Source organism: Lytechinus pictus, chromosome 2 (genome assembly GCF_037042905.1).
Source record: "Lytechinus pictus isolate F3 Inbred chromosome 2, Lp3.0, whole genome shotgun sequence".
Classification (NCBI taxonomy): Eukaryota; Metazoa; Echinodermata; class Echinoidea; order Temnopleuroida; family Toxopneustidae; genus Lytechinus; species Lytechinus pictus.
This window is the reverse complement of record NC_087246.1, coordinates 58591004-58613784: the sequence shown is the minus strand read 5'-3', so window position 1 is coordinate 58613784 and position 22781 is coordinate 58591004. Positions and strand designations below refer to the sequence as shown.

General features: G+C 35.4%; 1 protein-coding gene across 1 annotated transcript; it reads left to right on the top strand.

Moving 5' to 3' along the window:
- Window positions 1–2891: 2891 nt before the first annotated feature.
- On the top strand, window positions 2892–4130 carry LOC129276931 (beta-2 adrenergic receptor-like). Its single transcript, XM_054913325.2, has one exon. It carries the CDS (start codon window positions 2892–2894, stop codon window positions 4128–4130), a length of 1239 nt encoding a protein of 412 aa, XP_054769300.2.
- The last annotated feature ends 18651 nt before the right edge of the window (window positions 4131–22781 follow it).

Sequence of the window (22781 nt, the reverse complement as noted above, 5' to 3'; positions counted from 1 at the left end):
GTTGAGATAGGCTTCAAATAAAAAATGAGAAGCATATCTCTCCATTCGTGTATATTTCATGAAGCAGTTTTATGATCATGATAGCAAAAAATACACTGAATTAAACTTTTTTTCGTTGGTTAAATGTCCCGTCGAGATCTGACGCTGAAAGAAACTGATTTCTTTAATGAAAATCTAAAGAAACGTGAACTTGTTGCAGTGAAAATGAAAATTTAATATTGATACCAGTGAAATGTACAAAAGAAGTTTAAAGAAATAAAACAGATGCATAGAAATGATAGACACTCGGCTGAGTTCCTTTCTCTGAAGAGCGCCAATGAAATAAAATCCAAGATCTTCTTTGATATATAGTTCACAAGCTTCCGGAGATACCTGGAGATACTGGGGCTCAACGGAACAGTTTTAAAGAAAACCCAGAGACTATAGTCTCTCAATCGATTCACCTCAAACTGTATTTTCGATCACGGAATACTAAGGTTAAGCAAAATATCAGCACTTCATTATTCTAAAATATCTTCGCTAATTCTAACCTGGACAACGTTTTTTTTCTCATTCATCGCACTTCCCTCGTTCTTTCTGAGTCTCAATCGTTCGAGTTTAATAAAACACATCCCGATATGTTTTGTTTGGTACTGCAGATGGTATAATTATATAACAATAATTCATGTGAATAAAAAGTTTCAAAATCCTTATTATGATGAAAGGGATAAGAATGCGAGAAAAATATCTGAAGTCGTATGAAAATAAAAAGAACTTAAGAGAAAAATGTCATTGACATGATTCTGATTCCATTTTAGTTGACCCACCCCCCCCCCCCTCCTCCACCTCAAGTCCTCCTCCCCCGTAAGAAAACATTTTTGACTATTTAGGACAGCCTTTCTACCTATATTACGGAGACAAATATTTTCATAACATATCAGGAAAAATAATAATCCATTTTTGAAAATATTTTTTTCAATGCTGTTTTTTTTATATTTAAGAAATCTGAAAATAAGAATTGGTTAGGGCAACCTTTATGGAAAAACAGTAAAATGCAAATGGATGGAAGTCTGTTTATTTCAAACAGTGGCATGATAAGGGGACGAGATTAATTATGATTTATTAGATCAAGAAGGAAATATAATTATACATTTAACCCAATGTGAATCAAGGTTTGATTTCAAGGCTGATTTTTTGCAATATGATGTACGTTTAATTAATCGAAACTTCCAAAACCTAAGTCATAGAATATGTGAGCCAATTGTTATTCCACTTATTTCTCGTATAATGCATGATAAAAAGGGATGTAGAAATATATACAAACTACTGATAGGAAATCAAGATTTTGGCAAAACTGTTGCAACAAAATGGGGGAAGAATTCCACTCTTTTAGATCACACCATAATCCCTTTTCTTTGATCGGATGATTTTCAGAATCACAGTGATAGACATTAGCCTAGAATATTTCAAATACAAAGTTTTCGATAGAGTTGTGTTTTTAAATGATATTCTATTCAAACTGACGATTACAGATACGGAGTCCTGTACATTTTGTACTGTAAAGGACACAAACGAACACTATTTTAACTTTTATATTTTCAGTAGAAATATATGGAGTAAAGTAGACTCGTGGATATCATCTCCTATCTTTACTATTAATTTTACTCCACAGAATATATTGTTTGGATACATGGAAAAGCGAAATGATGCTTTAAATTGTATTATTTCTTTAGTAAAACAACAGTTTTTCTTTTTGAGGCGAACAATACTATACCTGAATTTAAAAAGATTCGAAAGTCAATTTAAAAAAAATTATATTACATATTATTTAGATGAATGTTACATTTATGATTTGAATTGGAACGGGAAAAATAATGTGAACTGAATTATGCTGATGCATTTGCTTGTATAATTCACATACATCTAATTATTTGCTTCTGTAAACGTGCAATTTTTCTTTTATTGTAAATAAAATTGCCCTGTGTGACAAAACTATGGGGAAAAAGAATTTATGACAATAAGGTCCTGTCACTTTGGAGCAGTAAATGTGCCCTTTAGGCCTTTATCAAAATCTTCTGATTTTTTCTGTTCCTTCTTCTTGTTTTTTCTTGTTCTTTTTCTTCTTCTTCTTTTTCTTCTTCTTCTTCTCCTTCTTCTTCTTCTTCTTTATCGTCTCCTTCTTCTTCTTCTTCTACTTCTCCTTCTTCTTCATCATCATCTTCTTCTTTTTGTTTCTCCACAGAGATCGGTGATAGTTTAGTTAGGTTAGTTTAGTTTAATTTAGTTTGTCGCAACGCTTATCATCACATCTAAAATACTTTTTTTTATCAATAAAGAGCGATTCCTCTTAATCAGTATCATTAGAGCATATGTCTAAGTATTCATTTCTCCCCTGCACCAGGGAAATACCATCCGAATGGTTGTATTTCTGACATAAGGTGTTCATTATTAATATAATGTGGGTGTAACCAGTCAAGGTTTAAGAGCATATTTTTATTCAATAACCACTCATTTTATGAGCATGCGCAGTCCAATGCCACGCTCAATTTAGATCTGGAATCTCATATATACCTGTATAACACCTCACATTATAGAACCCTCACAGCAAATTTGCATCCATCAAAGGAGAGGTTAGAAGCAACATCTTCCTAAACTTCAATCTGTTTAGGTAAATTGGACGGTATTATTAAAACGTATTAATATAGTGTGAAAGATAAAATTTTTAACATAATATCATACATCAGATAGTTTACAGAAAATTGCATTTCGTTTCGAACTTAACTAACGAAATATAAATTCCGCCATTCATTTCAGAGTGCAAGTTCATCGTTTCAAACATGGGAATACATTTCGTAAATCGTTACCATATCTTTATATTGATCACCTGTCATCATGCTTCGATTGGACATTCCATGGAAACCCATACCGAATTGAAAACGAAGCAAGCGGAGACGGAAAAGAATGTGAGTCTTGCAGAGGAATCTTACCCAACGGCATATGATTATGAAGTCGGCCTAACAGATGCTGCTTACACACGGACACAGGAAACTACTGAGAGGTTTGGCGGAATAGATGTCTCCAGTCCTGATGGCTCTTCTACCGAAGGACAAACTCGAGTCAACGGAAGTGCACCTGACCACGTTGAACAAACCTGCGATCGATGGGTATGGAATCCTATAAGATGGCGATTAGAAAAATGCATCCAGATAGTAATATCTGTGTTCGGTATCACTGGTAAGCTTTTGGTCATTACAGTCCTAGCGAAACGTAACAACACCTTGCGTTCGATGGACACCCTAGTTGCAACACTTGCGGTTGCTGATCTCTTCAGCTCAGTGTTCATTTTCCCGATTCCAACCAGTAAGTTCTTGCCTAACACCATATTTGGTGTACTCTACTGCAAACTGATCGATTCCCTGTATCTTTTATTTGTTGGTCTCACCACATCTTCATATATCCTGATGGCGATCGGCATTGAACGATACCTAGCCATATCATCTCCATTCAAGCATATTCTTATCTTCACTTCTAGAAACACCAAGATTCTCATTTGCTCTGTATGGATTTTCGCCGGTATTTTGTCCAACCTCTTCGTACCTTTAGTATTTGTCCTTACTCCAGAGTGCACATGTGTCTACTACGTAGTTCCGAATCTCATTCTGCCTGTTGGAATATACAATTACACCGTGACAGTGTTGATTCCTGTTTCCTCTCTGGTCGTCGTGCAAACCCTGACGGCATACTCCCTTCACACCCAACGGTTGATCACCAAAAAAGCACAGATCCAGGAGAATGCCAAACCATCTTTTCACGTAGTCGCCCGCAACAGAATCATCAAGCTGATGTTAGTCATTGTCAGTATCTACATCATCTGTTTCTTTCCAAACCAGACAGCGTTTCTCTTGCTTAATTTGGGTTTGCTGCCTATCTCCTTCATCTGGAGCCCTCTAAGTTCTGGTTTGATTAACCTGATGTTTCTCACTTCCTGTATCAACCCAATCATCTATACCATCAGGTATCCATCTTTCCGTGACGCTGTCAAGGATCTGCTGTGCGGTATCACCTCATCCTCACAAAACGCTCCGCTCTTTGGTCAAAAGTCCGAGCAGTCAACTAAAAGTCAAGTGAATGGAGAATCGCTTGAAATTTGAAACAGAGCGGTCATGGATGCAGATACCCCCGGAGATACCACAATGAGATACACCAACCATGTACCGGCTACTACTGCTGGTAGGTCCATGCACCAACCAAGTAATGCAATCTTAGGTAGAGTCAGTACCACATGCATTTAATTCTTGAACAATTTTGTACTGAAAATATTAAATTTCAAGATATTACTAGAAGGCGACATGTCTGATATACGCTTATCCTAATTATTTGAATGTGAGCCGGCAAAGGCGCTACGTACACTAAAGCGCCCTCTCCCATATGCATCAGAGGCATCCGACCAACAGAGCTGATCCGTTCAAAACCTCAGGTACACATGCATAAAAAATATTTTACTTTTATTTCTCAAGGGACTATTCACATGAACATGGATGACTTCACAGGAGGGGGGGGGGTGAGCGACAGTAATGAATAAGAAGAAAGAAATATTAGTGGAAAAAGAGGGGGAGAGTTATTGGAAAGATAAAAATATATATAACACCACTAGTCTATTATGAAAAAAATGTTCTCGTGCCATCATAAATAATCTCATAATAACAAAAAACATTAGCAAAATGCAGACTGGAACCTAGCAAATAACTATCCTTCCTACTTCCCCTAATATTTATCAAGAAAATTTGAGAAAGCCTTATGCTAAGTCTTTTTTCAGCCCCCTCCCCAAAAAGAAACATATAGATATTATATCACTTCAGCTTGCATTTCAGTTCAGTATTATAATAAGTGTCAGCCTGTATTGCGCTCGTGATTATGTTTACCCAAAAAATATCAATGTGACCTTTTTCAGGTCAATAATTTACCAAGAAGCGTTTCAGATCAGAATATCATTTTTTCTGCTCGCGCTTCGCGCTCGGATTATTAATGTATGAAGATGACAAATCCTTTTCATGATTTCGAAAACATGAATAAAGATCCCGTTTTTAGGTCTGAATCTCAAGTTTTTTTCCGCTCGCGCTTCGTGCTCGCATCACTGGTTATATACCTATCCCGTTCAAAATTACTAAAGTGCTTAGAATGTCAATTTTTAAGCGGGAATGTTAAAAGTTCGCACTCGCATTATTTAATTGTTTAAATATGTATAGTCTTTATGCCTATCTGCAAACAGCCCTTAACAGGCCACTTTTTCTATTAGGCCAGAATGTATATCAAAAAGTTCTGCTCGTGCTTCACGCTCGTGGTAATTACCTTATCATACATCTTGTTTAGGACCACAAAGATTGCGCAGAATGTTCAATTTTCAGGACAAAATACATGACATTTTCAAAAATATATAGGGCTTATCAGATTATCACATGTTTATGTTGTTTTAAGAATAAAGCTAAGAAGTGACTGTTAAGGACTACCCCTTCAAAGAAACAACCAAAAATAATCTTTGACCGGCCGATCGGGGAAAATGTGGGTGAAATTTTTTTCGCCCCCCCCCCCCCCCCTCCTATTGGCGAAAGCTGGATCCGCCCCTGACGATGGCAAAGTGTGCTTGAAATGTCTCGGTTTCAGGTCGGTATAAAGAGACGTTCTAGCTCACGCATTAATCAGTTAATTGCCCTCGCATTATTTTGTTCAGTGATAATCATTTCATGTTAGTGAATATCCACAAAGTGGTTGGCCCCAGTGGATTTTTTAAGCAAAATGCTAAAAAGAATGCTGGTTGGAGAAAATTAATGATTATATATTAGTATTTACTGCCTAAAACAAATAATTTCTTTGTAAAGATTTTGTAATTAATGAAGACAATTTTTCTGTAATTAGTGTAAATACGTTCATTAAAGATGACTGCAATTATCTTAATCAGTTAAAAATAGAATTAATACTGAAATTGATATTGTGATTTACTCTAAATTATTGTTTAAACTATATTTGACATTATTTGGGGCTAGCCTTGATTGGCATTTTGCTATAGTATCATGATTATGTTATTTTTAATTACCATTTTTTGTTGTTCATATGTGACGTAGTAACTTTTATTTCATGTATATTTGACATTAAAGTTTTGTAATAAATTCACTTCAAGTCCTCCCCTCAAAAGTTTTTATTTGAATCAATAAAGTAAAATCAAACGAGCATAACTTGATATAAAATCAATTTTCAGGAAAAATATATATTCACAACTTAGTGATATATAAATGAGAGAGCTGATTATGTCACTCATTCACTATTTCTTTTGATTGCTATTGTTTGAATTATAATTTTTTTTTACAGATTTGACAATAATGGCAAACTTGACTCAACTTGACCAACAAAATTAATGTGAAAAAAAAATATAATTCCACATGTTCAGGGAGTAATAAAAAGTTTGTTTCACATGACAATGAATAAAATGAAAGAATAAAAAGATCACATATTTAATATCAGCATACAAAAGAAATGGTGAGTGAGCAATGTTATCAGTCTCCTCATTTGCATACCAACCAGGATGTACATAATAAATGTCTTTTCATTAAAGCGAAAATTTGAAAAAAGGTCATAACTTTCTTATTTTGCATCCGATTTTGATGAAATTTTCAGTGTTAAGCTTGTTGCTTTGTTTTTATTAAAATCAACTTTTTTCAGGGGTAGAATTGTCCTTTGAATTCTGGTTATGGTTTTAATATGATCCAATAATATCAATGATATTTGTTATGAAACACTAAAAGTCATAAGCGTAATGTAACTATTTTGTAAGCTTATTACACTAATTTTTTACATGTTGAATCTTTGTTAAAGTTGAATCCAAAATTGTTTTGTATTGAACAGTTGAATCAAACTGTTGTTAAATACTAATGTGATAGGAAAATTTTCTTATATATCCAAACTTTACTAAAATTGTCGTAAGTTTGTATTCTAGTATTTTGTCGTTAATAATAATATAGGGTATTTATATTGCGCACATATCCACCTTGTTAGGTGCTCAAGGCGCTCCTATATTACCCGGCTAAGCTAGGCGTTCATAGCGCACACAGCTTTTTAAGGAATTACTTCCTACCGGTACCCATTTACCTCACCTGGGTTGAGTGCAGCACACTGTGGATCAGTTTCTTGCTGAAGGAAATTACGCCATGGCTGGGATTCGAACCCACGACCCTCTGTTTCAAAGTCCGAAGACTAATCCACTGGGCCACAACGCTCCACTCCACCGTTATTAAAATGCAGGCCTTCTGTTTTAAGTGATATACTTCTGAGAAACTGAGTGAAGTATTATTCAGCTGTATTTTAGTTCTTGATCACACTTTGTTCAGTTTGAACTAATTATCTGCATTATTTCATTTTGACTGAATATAAAATTGACCAACATAATTTACAACATGTGCAAGATCAGACTAGTATCTTTGTCTTCATCAATATAACGATTATTATGATTATGTTCATGAAAGAAAAGCGAAGGAAATTTATAAATTTTGATACTTCAAAATCTCTAAAAAAATTGAATTGTATTTTCAGTTTAAAAAGGTCAAAAATTTTCCTCGCTCGTAATTATTGAAGAATTTTGCCAATACGTCAATGAATGTTCTCTCCCTAAATTTTAGCTCATCACGTATACGCCACAGACCACTTGTATAATTACAATCTGGGATTGTAATCTTTACTAGCTTTTTTCCAATTTTTTGTGGCCCTCAGTGAGAAATAATTGAGAACCAGGGGATTAGAGCGAGCACTTTAAAGGGATGATCCGGGCTAAAATTATTTATAGCTTAATAAATAGAGTAGAATTCACTGAGCAAAATGCCGATAATTTCATCAAATTCGGATAAAAAATAATTAAGTTATTGAATTTTAAATTTTAGCAATATTTTGTGAAAACAGTCGTCATGAATATTTATGAGGTGGGCTGATGATGTCACATCCCCACTTGTTTTTTTTTTGTATTTTATTATATGAAATTAGGTTTATTCAAATTTTTCCTCCAAGAACTAGAAAAATTGGATTGACAACTGATTTAGTGCATTAGATATTTATTGCTGCAACTTATTTCATTATAAGGGAGACATATCATTCACACAAGTATGAAATAATGAAAAAATTATGATTTCATGTAATAACATAAGAAAACGGAAAGTGGGGATGTGACATCATCAGCCCACCTAATGAGTATTCATGACGACTGTTTTCACAAAATATTGCAAAACTTTAAACTTCAATAACTTTATTATTTGTTATCCGATTTTGATGAAATTTTTGGCATTTTGCTCAGTGAATTCTACTCTATGTATTAAGATATAAATATTTTCAGCCCGGACCAACCCTTTAATATAGAAAATCTGTCCTTCCATTTCTCTTTTCCCTTCTACCATCTCCTGCCCATTACCCCCATACGGCGATAATGGGGGGGGGGGGGAGGGTGGTCATATATCCTCACATGCTCCCCTAAGCGACGCCCTAAACATGCACTTATCAATGAACGAGGTGATTGTGAAAACTCTTAAAAGGAAACGTGTAGTGAGGAAAACCGTCCCAACATAATAAAGGAAACGAAAAAGTTAATCATCAGTATATTAATGATTTGCTCTTGTTTCTTCTTTCTATAATTATGTCATCTTTAAGGAGGACAATGAATTGCATGGACTAAGCTGACAATTCGAGGTGTTTAATCCCGTGTTTAATCCGGGTTTAATCATTGTTTTAGTGGCCCAAACTTGGAGTAGTATGTCTGTATGTGTGCAGCGCTTTGTCACCGAAAGGAAAATGTGCTATATCAAATTGACCTTTGGATTGGACTGGAAATATTTGTTTTAATGAGTTAATATCATGCCGCCTGATCAGATTTTGGTAAATTGGATCTTATAAATACACTGTTAAAAAACCCTGATTTTTACAGAAAAAAAGAAGATTTTGCAGAAAGCAATAACAGAATCATTCTGTAAATTCATAAAACAGGAATTTTTCTGCAATTTAACAGAACAGGTCTGTTTAAAAGGGGGAAAATGGTGTTTTCTTAAAGGAAATTTGTAAGGTTCCATACACCAACTACCAATAGACCAGTTCGTAGTTACTCATGGACAATTTTGGTCAAATGACCTTTCATTTCTTTCATTATGATAGGCAGATTTCAAAGCAAGATATTACGTAAGCTTGCCTTACATAGCAGGATGAAGAAATTGAATAGACCAGGTGACTAGAATAGCAAACCAATGAACACTTTATGAAGGTATTTGTTGCATTCCTACTTTGAATGCATATCATAGCATGTCGCACAATGTACTTGGCAAACTGTGAAATACCAGTCGTTCGTGGACGCATTGTTGTTTTTTGTGGATGTAAATGAATACCACTATTCAAGAGAATATATGAATAATCAAGACATCAAAGTTGGTGCTTATCTCATTAGATTTCAAACCACCATGTCACTTTAGTACAAATGACCTTCCTCTGATCATGCGTAGAATCTTTTGATCATGCGCAGAAAGGAACTACGAACTGGCTAAGATTACGCTATCTGGTAGATTACAGGTGTTCTCGAGACTCTACTGCAGGAACTTCCTTTATCTTAACAGTGTATGTAGCGTTCATATTCATTACCCTTGTTCATTATTATTATTCTCATTTTTAAATTGGCCAACTTTGCAAAAAAAATTGTGTGTATGCCATTTAAATCATTCAAATGTGCGCACCATCTTCCACCCAGGGCTTCCATCCCCTCCCCTTGCAGTGCTTCCACTCTTCCTGGAATCCAGGAAATTCCAGGAAGTTATCATTTTCTGGAATGATATTATTTATTTTCTTAATATTATGTCAAAATCTATCACAACATTTTTTTATTAAAAAGTCAAAAAAATTTGCTCGCTCGCTCGCAACTCTTATAAACTTTGCCCGTTACGTCATGTTTCGCCCCCTCAAAATTTTTGTTTCAACAACGTAGGGCCCTATATTTCATTTTGTTGTGTGTGTAAAGAAGAGAATTATAACTCATGGAAGACTGGAGAACATTCGGAAAATTCAAGGATATTTTGTAAAATTCCAGGAACTTTCAGAGTAAATTCCAGGAAGTTCCGTTTTGAAAAGTGGAAGCACATATTGGCGGACAAATTTGTTTTATGACACAATGACGTTGCACATTGCATAACACGTCGACAGTTAATGATGAAAAAAAGAGTCATTTTTACAGTCTTGAGCGCATTGCGCTCGCATTATTAATGTAGAAAGATTTCCAATAAGCCTGTTCACGGTTGTAAACTGCGCACGAGCAGAAAAAGGTCATTGGAGACAACAATGAAGGTGGCTTTCAAATTTACTGACATAGGCATTTGTGATTTGATGATTATTCATGTATTCATTTCAAAATATTTATCACATCCAAGCTGAAGAGTAATAAATAGAGCCTTCATAATCACTGGTATTTGACAGTAGCATAAACAATAGACAAATGTGCCAAAGGCAGACAATAAAACAGATTTCCAAACTTTATCCCTGATGTACTATTCTAGTCATGCACCTGGTCTACATGGTCTATACAATGCCTTTTGTTCTTAGAATTTGAATACTCTACCGGTAAAGCTTACGCAACATCTACATTTGAAAATGATAGTGCTTATCCTAATGAAAAATCACAAAGGTCATTTGAGAAAAGTTGATCATGAGCTAACCGTGAACTGGCTTATTACTCATGATTTTCATGATTTACAAAACATGAATAGAGTGTCCCATTTTAAAGGTATAAATTACGATTTTTTCCGCTTGCGCTTCGCGCTCGCATCAATTGTATAGTTATATACCTATCCTTATTACGATTGAAAAAAAGTGCTCATGATTTCCATTCTTCAGGTAAAAATTTCAAAATTTTCAGCTCGCGCTTCGCACTCGCATTGTTGAAATATGTAAGGTCTCTATATGCAATGGAAAACTGCAAAGTCGTTAACAGATCCCTTTTTTGGTCAGATCGAAACGTGTATCAAAATTTTCTGCTTGCGCTTCGCGCACGCAGTAATTATTCCATTGGATACACATGGTTTAGGATCACAATCATTGCCCAGAATATTCAAATTTTAGGACAAAATACTTGAAAAAAAATTGCTCGCGCTTCGCGCTCGTACTGTTTAAATGAGGCCGGCTTATGAAATGATCATATATTTATGTTGATTTATAAGAATAAAGCTAAGAATTGACTATTAGGACTACCCCTTCAAAGAAACAAATAAAAATCAACTTCGCGCGGCCGGCCGATCGGGAAAATGTGGCTGAAAAAAAATTCCGCCCCCTATTGGCGAAGGCTGGATCCGCCCCTGCTACTACATGGTTTTACCAATGCATTGTGTCGGTGGTATTGTGTCAATCTGCAGACAAGTTCGGATTACCATGGACCTATGGGATTACGCAGCGTGCGAGAGGAAGCATGAACACACGCCACCATACGAGATTATTGTCCCAGGAAGGGTCAAAGGAATAAAAAATCACTGTCATTGTGACATTGTCATTGGTCACCGACGCGTCGCGAATTACAGAGAAAAGCCTGATTTACCTGCGTCTGTATGTAGTATGTAGCCATGATCAACTCTCAAGATCTGCGACGTCTTTCTATGGACGACTTCCAGGCAAAGGCGAAGGAAATCATAGAAAAAGAAGGATGGGAGTATTATGCTTATGCAGCAGGCCGTAGGTGGACTTACCAGGACAGCATCAATGCATTTGAGAGGTAGGGGTTGCTATATTCATTCTGATGCTTGATAGTGAGCAGTGTACATGACTGAAATACTCATGTAACCTGCATGATCACGCATGTATTTTTGAAGCAAGTTAATGTATCTCGATATACTGCCGATAATTATCACACCAGTAACAAAATATATATACTTGTGTAAAGCCTGTATTGTCCCACTCACACGTATTGCGAGGTTAGTATTAGTATACTAACGGTATTGTCTCATTGATTTACACAAATCATTGATTTTTGTTATGCTATAGCTATATATGACATTTTTTTATATGTCATCAGCGACCTGTATGCTAGACAATGTGGGTCTGTGGCTACCATTTCGGATTTCACCAGTGCACTATTGTGTTGTTTAATCATGTTCACATGCCGGGCCGGGTCACATGCAAGCTATATTTACTTTACATCCGGCTTTTTCAGTGCAACCACACTGCATGTGGGGAATCTACATGTTATGTTATGCCAATGCAGTACAGAGCACATATAGACGATACAGTTGCAATTTACTTTTCATTAGATCATTTTTGTATTCACCAGAGCGCTCAAAATCTCGAATTTTTGGCATATTTTTGTGTACGCCCTCTATTGATGGAGAGTAAAATTGCATAAAAATTGTCATTTTTCAATTTCTATATTTAATTTAGAAAAAATAATCTAAAGAATTCGATTCACTTATTAAAGCCAAGTTATATAATGAATAGCTTTAATGGAAACTGACAGTGGCAAGAAAAATTTGTCCCCTAACAAGAGAAAAGAAGCCATTGCCAACCTTATTTCACCACACAGGTAGTAGAAACAGCTAGAGGTCAAGGTTATTTTGTTTATTGAATGAGTGTTGACATTTCAGTTCACATGGTTGTAGTGTACAGTGCGTCTCGAAAAAGTAAAGCACTTTTGAAATGGCTGCCAATTAAAGAAATATATCACCTTTGGGGATAAAGTTTATATATTGTTATGTACTTCCTATTATCCTTTCAGTCATTCACCTTCACTTGTTTACAAATTACCCCAATATCATCTTAGAATTCCCAAACCCCCAATGCCATTTAACTCCTAAACCCTGACCAACAGTGACTTAACAGCTAACTTGAAGCATGGACCTACTAGGTAAGTACTACTGGTAAGTTTCAATCATATCCCCTCGCGCACGGCGGTATGTCAATGTAGGGAGTTTCAGTTGGATAAATCTTTGTTCGTATGGAAGTTTTTTTTTTTTTACCTCAGGTACTTGATTTTCAACCAATCAACAGAGCGCATTTGGGACTTGCCATAGATTTTTTGACTTGCGTTTAAACGCAACTCTTTCTGCAACGGACCCCTGTACGTTTTATAATGTATGAATAAGTTTTTTCAAGTATGGACTCCATACGGCATGTGCATACTCTAAATGTGGTCTGGTCAAAGCTTTATAGGAGTATAAAGTTCTCCTTGTGTAAATAAAAAAATGTTCGTCTTATCAGATTCATTAACCTACCAGAGAGAGTTTGATAAAATGATAGACAGTTACCTGTAGACCTGGGCCCGTTGCAGAAAGAGTTGCGTTTAAACGCAAACCAAAAATCAATCGCAAGTCCCAAATGCGCGCTGTTGATTGGTTGAAAATCAAGTTACGCATGATTTTTAGAGTTGCGATTGATTGCAACTCTTTCTGCAACGGGCCCCTGCTGGGGCAAGTTTAGATCACGCATGCCTCATATTGTTACACCCCCAAAACTAATGATAATGAATAAGACTTCTTGATTATTAGATAGACACGGTATATGTATAGACCTAGTCTGCTGGGCAAACCCTTCGCTCGAGTTAAGGGTCTGAATGTGCAGCCTACTCATGCCTTGTGTACTGAAGGCTCTCTCGCTCAGGGTCTGCTTCATCTTTGGAAGTTGGGCACAAATTTTGCTATGTCAATCATTGTGAGTTTGTTACCATGACATTCCCTCTCTGAACTCTCCTCCCACTAGCTGGTCATTTGGGCCAGTCACCTGCTGGGCAGGAGATCAACTGGTGTTTGTTTAATTACACGCTGCATCGCACTTATACTCCTGATTGAAACTCCAGTCTAGCATTATGCAATAGCATAGTGGCATACATATATGGCAAATGTCTTGCCATGGTCCCTGACTCCCTGGTAAATAAATGTTGCTTTCTCTCTTTTTGAATCTTGATAGTTTTTTTAATTGTGCATGTTGGTACGTTTATTCTTTTGGATTAGTGTTTTTTTAAACAAAGCCCTTTTCGTTGCTTATAATTAACACTGTACAGCAAAGTTTTATCAAACAAAAATAATCTTTGACAGCGCAGGCATAACATTTTATCCTACATGTATAGGCATTAGAAGGCAAAGAAAGTTCGGGAAATATTCTCCAAAACTGCAACATCAATATCAATTTTGTTGATATTATCTTAATTATCAAGTTTTAGTTTGTAGGCTTATATGGGTTTGTTTTCCCCTATAATTATTTGAAAACAGCAAAGCATTTATCATTTTACACTCACTAAATTTGATATCAAAGATACTCTCGAATAATTCATCTACAATATGCCTTTTGTGGTTCCACATGTACAAATTTGCTCAGTCATATTAATAATTTTTCATAATATAAGATTACAAACAGAAGGAATTGAAATATTTCACATCATAAGATAATGCAAATGAAAATGGAGTGTGACATGGGTAATTCTCTCATTTGCATGATGATCAGGAGGTAGGCCTTCATGTACAAATGCATAAACATTAAACTCAATGTTTTGTGAAAAATTAATGTCATAACATTCTTACCTTAAACACCAACTCAATTACTTAAAATGGTAAAAGAAAGTAATAACATTTTATAGAAATTACACTAGAAATGAGACAGCAAAAAGCCGAACAAACCCTGGAAAATACAAAACTACTAAAACCTATCAATTGAAATACTGATCGAAAGAAAAAAAAAAGAAAACATTAAAGGTCAAGTCCGGCCCAGAAAATTGTTGATTTGAATCAATAGAGAAAAATCAAACAAACATAACGCTGCAAATTTCATCGAAATTGGATGTAAAATAAGAAAGTTATGAAATTTTTAAGTATCGCTTAATATTTCACGAAACATGCAGTTAAATGCACAATTCAGCGATTTGCAAATGAGAGTATGTGATGTCCATCACTCATTATTTCTTTTGTTTTTTATTGTTTGAATAATACAATATTTCAATTTTTACAGATTTGACCATTAGGACCTCCTTGCCTGAACCACAAAATGTTCAAATAATGGAATTCCACATGTTCAGGGAGGAATGAAACTTCGTTTCACATGACAATGAAGAGAAAATCAAAATATTTCATATTTCATATAATAAAATACAAAAGAAATAGTGAGTGAGTGATGTCATCAGTTCCCTCATTTGCATGCCAACCGAGATGTGCATATAACTGTTTTGTGAAATGAAGTGAAACTTTAAAATGTCATATTTTACATCCGATTTTGATGAAATTTTCAGCATTATGCTTGTTGGATTTTTCTCTTTTTATTCAAATCAAGTTATTGTTGGGGTGGACTTGTCCTTTAAAGGACAAGTCCACCCCAACGAAAAGTTGAGCATTGTTTAATACTATATGATTCAGTCAAGTTGGTCCTCATTTTCAAATCTATAAAAAATGAAATATTGTATAATTCAAACAATAAAAAACAAAAGAAATAGTGAGTGAGGGACATCATCAACTTTCTCATTTGAGTTGTGCATATCACTGTTTTGTGAAAAATAAGCAAAACTTTAAAGTGTCATAACTTTCTTATTTTTCATCCGATTTTGATGAAATTTTCAGCGTTTTGCTAGTTTGATTTTTCTCTATTTATTCAAATCAACATTTTTCTGGGGTGGACTTGACCTTTAATGACCTGACAGTTTCTCTGTTTCCAATTATTCCCCTCCTTATATCATCTTCACATTTTTTCTCTTCATTTCTTTTTTCGTATTTTTGTCTGTTCCTTCCTTTTTTGTTTACCCTTTTCCCCTATTTTCGGCAGAAGGGGGGGGGGGGGTGCGGAGCCACTCCGGCTCTCTGGATCCACATAATTATCGTTACAGGGAAATACAGCAATTGTAGTTTTGGCCTATAGTCTTCTTTATACAAAGCATTATAATTGTGTGAATAATTGGGCATGCATCGCGAGCGCGTAGCGCCAAGGTGGAGGGGGGGGGGGGTGTGCAGTGAAATATATTGCTGTACACATGCGTAACCAAAAAAAGAAAATAGTTTAAAGGAGTGCATTTTTAAAGTTTTGGACGCGGACCGCGCATGCACTTGTTTAGGGTATCAAAAATACCAATTTTCAAAAAAGGGGTGGTTTTGAAAGACTGGTCAATGGTCAATCGCGGGGTCAAATGCAGAGTCTATTTAGGGTATGTTTTTTCCAAAGTTTTTTTTTAGACTAGCCAAACGCGTTTAGGGTATGTTTTTTCCTCGGGACTTTTCCTCCTCCTTTCTGAAAAGTGTTTGGGCCTGAGACAAAACTTGTTTAGGTGTCATATTCTGGCGACAACTCGTTTAGGGGCCAAAATGTGCAAAATGAAGCCCGCGAAAAACTTGTTTAGCGGGTTATTTTCAACACAGAGGAAAACTCGTTTATAGGGGAGTTTGAAATAATTTGGTCATGTGTACAGCAGTACATTTGACTGCCCCCCCCCCCCCGGCAAGGCGGGTAGAGTTATAATGTTAACCGTCTTTTACATCCTTTCTTCACCAGGGGCTCCTTTCCCTTTTTTTTCACCCGTGACTTTCCCCCCATTTTTTCTTATTCATTTAGGTTTCCTTTTGGTTTGGGAGGGATGTCCCCCAGCAGAAATTTAGTGTAGACTCATCCTTATGCCCCGCCCATGCTTCCACTGCCTACATAATAACTTTATTTTTTATTTTCTTTATTACTGGTACCTTATTTTCATCCTAATCGATGTGCATGTGCAATTTTTTATTATAAGCAAAGTTGATTTGAGTAAAAAGAGAAAAATCCCACAAGCATAACGCTGAAAAAAAGAAAGTGATACCAATTTACATGTTTGCTTCATTTCACCAGGGAGTTGTGATGTATTTCACAACAAGTATGTGAACATCCTGGTCGGCAGTGGCGTAACTACGGGAGGGGGGGCACGAGCCCCCCAATCGGCTGACCCCCCCCAAAAAAAAAAAAAAAAAAAAAAAAAAAAAACGGGGAAAAGGAGAAAAAGAGGGAGAAAGGAAGAGAAACGTACTGGGAAAGAAGAAATTATTGTTCATTATGATATTTTGTTAAATTATAATTATGTTATGTTATATTACATAAGAAATATCTTTTTCATAACTTTATGAAACATTAACTCAGGGCCTATGTCTTCATTGTTCCTGGTGCTCGCATTGTCTGTTTAAAGGACAAGTCCACCCCAACAAAAAGTTGATTTGAAAAAAGGAGAAAAATCCAACAAGCAAAACACTGAAAATTTCATCAAAATCGGATGTAAAATAAGAAAGTTATGACATTTTAAAGTTGCGATTAATTTCACAAAACAGTTATATGCACATCTTGGTCGGTATGCAAATTGGCAGACTGATGACGTCACCCACTCACTATTTCTTTTGTATTTTATGATATGAAATATGAAATATTCTAATTTTCTCCTCCTTGTCAAGTGAAACAAAGTTTTATTTCTCCCTGAACAAGTGCAATGGCCATTATTTTAACAGTTTATGGTTAAGTGAAGTTGGTCCTTATTGTCAAATCTGTAAAAATTGAAATATTGTATTATTCAAACAATAAAAAACAAAAGAAATAGTGAGTGATGGACATCATCGACTCTCTCATTTGCATATCGCTGAGTTGTGCATTGAACTGTTTTGTGAAAAATAAGCGAAACTTTAAAATGTCATAACTTTCTTATTCTACATCCGATTTCGATGAAATTTGCAGCGTTATGTTTGTTTGATTTTTCTCTATTTATTAAAATCAACAATTTTTTGGGGTGGACTTGGCCTTTAAGAAGGTATCTAATCCTGTTGTACTAAAACCTCCCGTTTTCAAGTCAATATACACCAAATATATTTTTTCGCACTTCGAGATATTGTTTTATGCACAATAGTATGCTTCTTTTTCATGACTACTTAAAGCGATTGCCCAATTTTAAGGTCTTAATATAAAACATTTCCTGTCCGTGCTTACGTTCGCAATTAGTGGATTGGTGAGGTATAACTGCCCTCCATGAGTTCCTATAGAATCAGTCCTTAAAATGTCCCTTTTTCTGATCTGAATGTAAAAAAATTCAGCTCGCTCTTCGTATAATGATTACACAAATTTGATTATAATGTCCATTTTTAGGTCTGAATATCCAAAATTTTCAGTTCGCGCTTCGCGCTCGCAATATTTGATTAGTGAGATGCGTATAATGATGATTACAATTACTACAAGCATGACAAGTGCTTAATGCGTTTAGATGCAATACTAACAAAATCAGCAAGAGCTTGGCACTCGCATTAGATGACTATGGTGAGATATGTATACTCTTAATGGATTCCTAAAATATAGTCCTTAAAATCTCCCTGTTTGAGGTCAATATATACAAAAATTTCAGCTCGCGCTTCGCGCTCGCATTGTTTAGTGAGACAGGTACGTATAATGATTACAAAAAATTGAGTCCCTTTTTAGGTCTGAATATCCAACATTTTCAGCTCGCGCTTCGCGCTCGCATTATTTGATCAGTTAGATATATACGAAGCGTGCTCACTAAGTGGCTCAGAATTTTTGCTGGTGCCCCCCCCCCCCCAATGCCGTGACCCACAGTACGCCACTGCTGGTCGGTATGCAAATGAGGGAACTGACGACATCACTCACTATTTTTTTGGTATTTTAATATATTGAATATTGATGTTTCAAATTTCTCCTCATCGTCACGTGAAGCAAAATTTTCTTTTCTAAACATGTGGCATTGCCATGGTACTAACATTTAATATGTTCAGTCAAGTTGGTCTTTTATGTCAAATCTGTAAACATTGAAATATCGTTAAAACTATTTTTTAATGAAAGAAGAAGAAAGAAAAAGTATAAAATGAGGGACATCATTGTCTTTCTCATTTTACATGCTATTTTAAGTTGTGAATATAAAGTCTTCACTGTTTTTTTTAAAAGTATTTGAATTTAATTTTACTATTTATAACCTGCACACAGTTTTCTGTTGCCAACAGCCCTGGCTGTAATGACAGATTGGAATTAAAGATGTAATAATATTTAACTAGAAAAAAAGAAAAGTGATTAAGGAGTAATGAGATAAAATCAAATAAATGTGGAGAATAGGGAAGAAAAATGAGAGCCAAAGAGAAATGGACTTCGTGCAAATTATATGAAATCTTAAAGGTCAAGTCCACCCTATAATTTTTTATTTGAATAAATAGAGGAAAATCAAACTAGCTAGGCTGAAAATTTCATCAAAATCGGACGTAAAATAAGAAATGTATGATATTTTAAAGTTTCGCTTATTTTTCACAAAACAGTGATGTGACATGCACACCGGGGATGCAAACGAGACAGTTTATAACCCTAACTCACTATTTCATTTGTTTGTTATTGTTTAAATTGTGCAATAAGGACCAAGTTAACTGAACCATAGTAATAAAAAAGCTGATTCAACATGTTCAGGGAGGAATTGGTCGTTGTTTCATTTGACATGAGGAAAAAATTAGAATATTTCACATAATCAAATGCAAAAAAAGTGGATAGTCTCCTCATTTGCAAATCGGACCAGGATGTGGAAAACTGTATGTGAAATTAACCGAAACTTTAAAACGTGATTAAACTTTCTTATTTAACATTCGATTTTGAGGACATTTTCAGTGTTATAAAATGTTGGATTTTCTTTTTTTATTGAAATCAACTACTTTGTTGGGTGAACTTGTCCTTGATCCTTAGTTATATTCATAATCTATTATAGGGCTAATAAAATACATGAAGGAAGTTCCAACCTATATAAAGTGAAAAAATGACCCAACAGAAAGATATAAAGAAACTGTTGGAACAAACTATAATGAGCCAATACAAGAAATAGAAATTTATATAGCTTACGTGTACTTCCCTGCTTAGGACTGGAAGATTTGTTCTAGCACTTCTAGCAGGGATATGTGACCATTCCTATGGTATTATACAGTAGGCCCTATATAATGACCATTTCATTTCTGCATTTGGATGTAGACCACAAGATCCCTGGAGGGTTTTCTGGGCATGGGACATTGTTTATGTTGGATTAACTACTGGCTAAATCTTATCTGAGTTATCAATTATCTTCTCACTGGCCACTGGTAGCAGTTCCCCTGGGAGGCTGATTGACAATGTTTACTAGCCAATGGAAAGTGACTCTGAAAGAAGGAGGTGGGGCCAGATTTGGAGCGTGAGAAATGATTTTTGGAAGATTATGCAGACCCTGTATTGGAACAGCAAGTTTTGTATGTGCTAGTCTTTGCGTGGAGGCACACTTGTTGATCAAAGTTCCAATGAGGGTCTGTGCCTGCAGACTAGTATAGACCCATGCAGACTCGATCCAGATATACTGACTTTTAAGTTTGAAATTAAACTATAGGTTTTCCCGTCTAATTTCATCAGAGTTGCATTTAAATTAATGAAAGGACGTTCAAATTCGAAATATTTTGTTAACCCTCTGCACACATGGTTTATTTTTATTTATTCATCATTCAATTCCGTTCTATATCATTCCTTTGAATTTTGTAGCTTTGAATTTTGTAGAAATTCAATTTAGAGAGAAATTCGTTCAAATTAATGGCCCAAAGTTGTCATTTAATTTTGCGACGACGAACTGATCGTTTAATTTCGCCTAAAATACAATTTTCAATTTCATTTATCGGCACACATATTTGCACTTCAAACGTCCAAATTCAGATAACATGTTTCTGTGTTCATTCTTTTTATTACGTTATACAATATTTTTTCCAAACTTTACCCTATATTTTTTATTTTTCTGATCTTTTCAGTTAGAATCCGTTTATTCCATTATGTTTGATAAAGATGTAATGCATGTAACACTTATAGGATATGGTTGTAAACGCTTATTCTTTTAGTGATTGATGAGTGGGTGCAGGGGCGGATCCAGGATTTCACAAAATGGGGGGAGGGCACATTTTCCCGAGGAATTTGACGAGCAGAAAAAAAAAGTTTTTTAACCAAAGAATAAGGGTATTTCGTCCATGAAAAAAAAAAATTATTGTGCCTCTCAAAAGGGGGCCGGCCATCGCCTGTTGTATTTTGATTCTTCGTTAATATACTAAACTATAATCGAACTCTGAAAAAATGCTTATGATTTTAACTGCAAATAACTTTCTTCAGGGTTCCTCATTTATCTTCATTGAAGCCCCCAACTAAAATAACCAACGGACCCGAATACACGACAATATATATATGAAAAGCCACTAAAGCCAACTTTCAAATGACACCAACAAGTTGAAAAACTATTCATGCTTGAGTGAGTACTGCTCACTGAATAATGAAGGGTATGAAAATAAGGCTGAGCAGGAATTAGCATTTCAGTTTCTTTCAGTTTTGAGAGGCAAGTCCTTTGGAATGTGCAATGTGGACTTGTGGAGGATGTTCTGATTAATTAATGAAAAATCGTGATCAGTATCAGTGTTAATTCCAATTCATATTCACTCATGCATTGAATTTAAACTTGATAACTCATGAAATTTGCTCAAACGACCCAAACTGATCACAATTTATCATTCATTTATCATAGTAGAAGGTCCATGGTACAACTCAAATGTAACACGATGTCATGTTCTTCTTTTTCTTCCTTCATTCTCCTTATTCTTCTTCCTTCTCCTATTTCTTCTGTCCTTATTGATCTTCTTCTTTAACTTCTTCTTGTTTCTCTTCCTCTGTTTCCACTCCTTCTCTCTAATACTTTCAACATTGTCTTGTACAAATGTTGTATATTATTTCTTCTACATTTTCTGTTTTTGAAATTTAATGATGAATATTTTCCGCATAATAGGAAGGGGATGTTATAGTAGCACACATACCTTTCATTTACATGCATGATACATTTTAAGGGTATTATAGTAATTGCAGACAGTTATTAATAATTTATCTTTGATTGTTCATGACTGTAAAGTATTTCAATATTGTTTGTGTATACTTATTGTTAAAGCCATTGGAAACCAGATTTCTTTGTATTCGTACATTGACCAATAAAAGAATCTTGAAGAACTCTCAACTTTGCACATTCCAAAGGACTTTCCTCTCAAAAACTGAAAGAAACTGGAAGGCTAATTCCTGCCCAGCCTTATTGTCATACCATTTATTTCAGTGAGAAGTGCTCATTCAAGCATGAATAGTTAGTTTTTCAACTTTTTGACGTCATTTGACTTTATTGGCTTCCCATAATTAGTTATTAAAAAAAAGATATATTTTCATTTGGCAGCCATTTATCTATATTTTTTTAAGACGCACTGTAGATACAATTCGAATAGGCCCTATAAGAACCAATATTCATAGCGTTTAATTTCCTATGCCCGTAGGTTCGCTATTCATAAAGGGCAAAGGGTCACTAGTCATAAGGACCATAAGTCATAAGGTCCGATGTTCATAATGTAGGATGAGGATCGCTAGTCATAATCAACAAGGAGGGTCGGTATTCATAATACTAGATGAGGATCGCTTCTTCCTTTTACCCACTTCTAGTTCTATCGATACCCCAAATTTTCAAAAAACGGGGGGGGGGGGGGTCATTTGTTCACTGATCCTCTAAGTTTTAGAACAGCCAGTCAGGGGCCCCGGAACGGTTTTCAAAATGGGGGTCTGAGCCAAAAGTGGGGGGAGCAGACAATTCAAAAAATCACAATCTTGTGGTAATTTTTACGTTTTTGTACACAGTTTTTGCTGAAGCCCCCCCCCCCCCCAGCCCTTGAGCCTTCACTCTAAACAACGAATTGCTAATTTAGCACTGAATGAGCTTGTATAGTGTCTGCACTTCATAATCGGAGTGCTGATTTAGTAATTACGCTAAATTAGCA

Excerpts from the sequence above, each read along its gene's own strand:
- LOC129276931 (XM_054913325.2), top strand. The coding sequence starts at position 2,892 with ATGGAAACCCATACCGAATTGAAAACGAAGCAAGCGGAGACGGAAAAG.